At 39.8% G+C, this 5,099-nt stretch overlaps 1 protein-coding gene across 6 annotated transcripts in view; it reads left to right on the top strand.

Annotated features, from left to right (window-relative positions):
- LOC106530789 (proton myo-inositol cotransporter) overlaps positions 1-5,099 on the top strand; it is a 16,713-nt gene that overhangs the window by 7,548 nt on the left and 4,066 nt on the right. For 4 of the 6 annotated variants that reach the window (XM_014026496.1, XM_014026497.1, XM_014026495.1 and 1 more), the window contains exons 7-9: positions 155-269; positions 4,063-4,188; positions 4,386-4,504. In XM_014026496.1, coding sequence (XP_013881950.1) covers positions 155-269; positions 4,063-4,188; positions 4,386-4,504 — 360 coding nt within the window. The remainder of the gene's footprint in view (positions 1-154; positions 270-4,062; positions 4,189-4,385; positions 4,505-5,099) is intronic. The other 2 variants (XM_014026501.1, XM_014026499.1) reach the window with 1 other exon arrangement.

Genomic DNA, 5,099 nt, shown 5'->3' with positions numbered 1-5,099 from the left:
CTCTCTCTCTCTCTCTCTCTCTCTCTCTCTCTCTCTCTCTCTCTCTCTCTCTCTCTCTCTCTCACTATGGTTGTACAAAATCTTGGTTGATGGTTGACCTTGGTTAATGTGTTCTTCCTTCTTTAAGTAATGACTTTTTGTTCTTTTATTCCAGGCACTGGTCTGAGTTTAACTCTGTTGGCAGTTGGGTTCCTCCTGTCCGCCCAAAACTCTCCACCTGTTACCTTCCACCCTGTCGACCCTCACAATTCAACCTGCAGACTTTACAGGTAAAGCACTGAAACTCGTGAAGCAGGCCATTTTCATTTTCACCTTTTCACCACCTTATTGTAGGCAGCATATCTTCCTGTCCGAAATGTACATATCATGTGTTGTGCCTTTTTGATCGGTCACGTGCTATAAAAAATGTTAATTCTCACATTTATACCACATTTGGTCCAAAAACTCCCACAGTTTGTTTTGAGCTTTCTGCAGCGTCACTCTTCAAGCATCTCCTCTGGGCTCGTTGAGTTTCATCACAAGTTGTCATCTTTAATTTCATGAACAGACTAAACTTGCACTTATTTTACCTTTTTCGTTTTGGGGAAAAAAAGAGAGTAGAAGTGAGTAGTCCTGATAGTAGACTTAAAAAAATCCCTTCATTTTAGATTTTTGAAAGTTTAAGCATTTATCAAACTGATCATCATAGACTCGTGATTTTTTGATTTAGAAGCTATGTTTGTTAGCATTCATCAAAAGCCTAAAAGGAGATGCTGAAGTGAGGTTCTGTGGAAAAATTCTGAACATAATACAAAGTCTTATCTGTTGTAGATAGCTCTTTGAATGACCTCAATTTGGAGAACTAGAGTTTGTTTTTGAGCTAATCCAGTAAATCCGAACACAGCCAAGACCATACTTGAGTCTTAAAACCTTTATAGCGTTTGATGTTTGTGTGTCGTCTAAGTGGTAAGCACTGATGCCTCACAGGATACCCGCTTCGGATGTTGTCATCCATTAAATGGACGTTATTAGCTGTTATCAGTCCCATACAATGGCTTCAGACTGTCCCGACTGAGCCGCCTAGTGGGTTTTCCGTCCCATAGAATGGCCTCAGACTGTCAGCTGGTTAGTATGAGGCATAAAGCCACTAAGGTTTTTTATGCAATCTGGTTAATATGAGGCATAAAACCACTAAGGTTTTTTATGTGTAGCGGAACCCCCCTATTAAAAACCATTAAATATGATTTTTAATGAGAGTTTCCCTTCCTGGCTCAAAATGGAACTGTTGGAGCAAAATTAATATGTGATTAACATTTGTAGTTACATACCATGAACAATGCAAACGGTCTCTTACTAAAACGTTATTGTTTCTAATTTTTAAGCAACTGTCTAACAATTTATCTAAGCAAAAGCAGATTAATTTATATACATTTTGGGTCAATGTATGTGTGAGAGTGTTTGAGTGTATTTGGTTCAGGTGGGAGAGCAGAGAGAGAGAGAAAGAAAGGTAGATGGGAGAGACAGATTAGACAGACAAACAAATAAGACAGATATATCTTTTAAAGATTTCTGAAAATCTTTAAATTACTGAGACGTTTGTTTTCTAAACATGATGTCCCAGTGGCTTTCAAACCCCAAAACACATTACGGCAAAGGCTGGTTCACCCCAAAGATCCGGTGCCCCGGCACAAACAGAGCAATGTTGTATATGCTGTTAAGTGCCAGGAGGACTGTGACCAGTGATACTTCGGGGAAACAAAGCAGCCACTGTTCAAAAGAATGTCCCAACACAGACGAGCTACATCTAATGGCCAGAACTCCGCAGTTTTCACTCATTTACAGGCCAGCGGTCACTCTTTCAGAGATGAGGATGTTCTCATTCTTGATAGAGAGGAACGTTGGTTTGAGAGAGGAGTAAAAGAAGCCATTTTTGTGAAGAAAGACCGTCCATCATTAAACAGAGGTGGAGGCCTCCGTTTTCAGTTGTCCCCCTCCTACAGCGCTGCTATTGCCAGTACCACTCCACCCCCTGTTAACAATAGGTGTTAATTAGGTGTCAACGATAGCCATGTGATGTATCAGTCACATGGAGGCAGTGCTTAAAAGCCTGAATTTTGCCYGAAACTCTCAGACTGAAGAAGTCTCTTGGAGGAGAGACGAAACGTTTCATTAGAGAAGAACCCGTCCAGAAGACCTATAATATTTTTTTCTTTTTGATTTCTGAAGGATTTTCTTAAAGTTAGACTCTGTTTTATTTTGCTGTGAGCTTTAGGCCTGGGACAGATGAGCTTTCAGCCATTACCGTTTTCTGGGAACACTTCCACATAGGATCAGACGTAGCTCTGGTGGACGTCTGTTGTTCAGCGAGCACAGAGGTCTGTGTCTGGATCAGACGAGTGGAACAAGCTCTTCTCAGGGACGTGGTCTTTCGGCAAAGCAACAAGTCGACCAGGCAGCTCTGAGGAGCGGCTCACAGCTGCAGGATGTTGGTTGACGTTCCAGATTTCAGGCGTGACGGCCTGACAGGAAAAAAAGTGGTATTTCCTTGTAAAAAGGTAGAAAATGATGCTGCAGGAAAAAAATTTAAAAGTTCCTATTGAAGGAACTAGGAAAAGAGAGCTGGCAAGGCGCCCAGCTCCCTGCTTGGTAGCAGAGGACAGAGACAACACAGACTGACGAACAGGAAGAAAACAGACAGTTTTAAGAAACAGGAAGAACTGTGTCCAGTGGTGTTATCTTGCAGGTGTCTGGGTGTAAGGAGGCTTCTCATGAGAAGCCTGTATGTGTCTTTGTGTTGGTGTAGACCCAAGGTTATCAGCAAAACGACACACGAACATTTCTAAGCCTAGTAAATCACTCTTCAGAGAAACATTGAACTAATATTTCAAATAAGCACTTATTAAAGCAAACATATTCTGTTAATACTAAATCACATTTTCTAACCATGATCTAAACATCATAATCACAGCAAATGCATAGCTATAAAATAACTAAAGAGCCCTTCGAAATTAATGACAAAGCCATACATTTTAAAGGGGTTTAAGCATTTGAATGATCCGTGTGAAAGAAACAGCAGAAACAAATAGAACATTTGTTTTGACTTGTTTATCAACAAAACAACAGACTTCTTGAGAACACGAGCTTTTCCCAAGAGAAAAGTGGACAGCGAAAGACTTTTTTTTTTTTTTTAACAGCTCTACATGAGAGCTGGAAGAGAGTTCAGTCTGTGAGAGGCGCTTTGACTTCAGGTGGTCAAAGGTCAGTCAATGGCAAGATGAGGTGAGGGGAAATGGATGTATTCACTACACATGCAATCTGGTTAATATGAGGCATAAAGCCACTAAGGTTAATTTTAGAGAAAATGACACGGGCTACGATAAAGTAGACCCGACTCCGGTGGTAGCAGATTGTTATATTCCAACGTATATGGCACTGGGAACCCACTAGGGGGCACTGTCGGGACAGTCTGAAGCCATTCTGTGGGGCTGCACAGGAAGAAGGTCTTGGGTTCGATTCTCAGGTCAGGTGGAGTTTGCATGCTCTCTTCACGTTTGCATGGGCTGTACTCTGGTTTCCTCTCACAGACCAAAAACATGCACGTTAGGTTGCCTTTAGGCCCAAGCCTCCCTTGCTAAAAAAGCTTTGATCTCATGGGGATTTGCCTGCTTAAATAAAGATTAACAGAGGTAAACACTGTTTTACAAACTTTTACACTGCTGTCAGTTTGTTCATACTGTTGTTTGCACAGAAATCTATGGTACTGCCAGGGCAAACAGAGCAGCAGCAGTTAATGGTGGACAGCCTGAGGTCAATAAAACTTTGACCCTGGGCTGCAGGAGATGCAATAAAAGTTATGAGAGTGAAGCTGTTTTACGATGATGGTAACGGAATTTAGTCTTGGCTGAACTATTGTAAGAAATTCAGCTCAAGTTCTAGAACCATCTAGAACAGGGAAAATAGTAAATATTTATATTTTTTCAACAAAACTCTAATTATTTCCAATCTGCCAAAAGAGTTGAGTTAGTTGCATGAGTTTATGGCTCATTCCTGTGTGGTGCTTTTCCTTCTTCCTCCTCCCTGCAGCTCCTGTGACTTGTGCATGTTGGATCCATATTGTGGGTTTTGTTTTCGTGAAAATGGAACCACAGTGTCTGAGTCCTCCTGCGTTCCTGTCAGTCAGGCGTCTACTGATCATGCAGCCTGGGGAAGGTCAGAAAGTATTCTGAATATTAGTCCGCTATTAAAAAAAAAAGAAAAGTAGAATTGCATTTTTCTAAAATATAATTGCATGCTTTTTATGTTTATTTCTGTAAATGAAATGTCGTTGGAACATTTGTCTCTTTTACAATTTAAATTAAATTGAATTAGAACGATATATTTTCATTGTGATTAATTTTTCCATCCAGGTGTTTTAATAATACAGAAGAAAGTGATGGCCCTATTTGGGCTTATAATTACTGTCCTACGTCCTACTCCTGGATTGTTCTGCTGGGCCTCATCCTGTACCTTGCATCCTTTGCTCCAGGTCTTTAACAAATTTTTTTATTAGTATAAGTTTAAATAAACTAGAACTCAGAAGGTTTGTCTTTATCTCACCTGCAATTGCCTGAAATGACCAAAGCAACCCAACCAAACATAACTAATGGTTACTATGTGCATGCAACATATTCAATTATATAGTATAAAGTTAGATTGTTGAAGAAATATGAATATGTATAATGTGCATTCATAAGAACTGTTGTTCGAGAAGAAGTTGGGAGTTTTGTTATGTGTTATTATAAGACTATTATTGTTTGAATTGATTTATTTTTTTGAAATAAGGGGCAGATATTAAGATTTTTTTTCTTCTTTCTACTACCTTTCATCAGTGTGCATTGGCAATGCACACTATTGTGATTCGTTTCTCATCCAAGTAATCTCCACTTTGGCATGCTTCTCCTCTTGCATACTTTGTCTTAGAGCTGCCATTGTAATTCATATTTGTAAAGCTCCTGTGCCAAATGATGTCTATGACCTTTGGTGCCTGTACAATTTATATTTTTGGAAATACTAATGTTTAATAATTTATAATGGGGGTCAATGGAGCCTTGTATTGGTCCAATACTGCCCCTGCTGTATCT

This window comes from Austrofundulus limnaeus, unplaced genomic scaffold (assembly GCF_001266775.1).
Source record: "Austrofundulus limnaeus strain Quisiro unplaced genomic scaffold, Austrofundulus_limnaeus-1.0 Scaffold558, whole genome shotgun sequence".
Lineage (NCBI taxonomy): Eukaryota > Metazoa > Chordata > Actinopteri > Cyprinodontiformes > Rivulidae > Austrofundulus > Austrofundulus limnaeus.
Note: the sequence above shows the minus strand (reverse complement) of the source record. Positions and strands in the feature narration are given on the sequence as shown.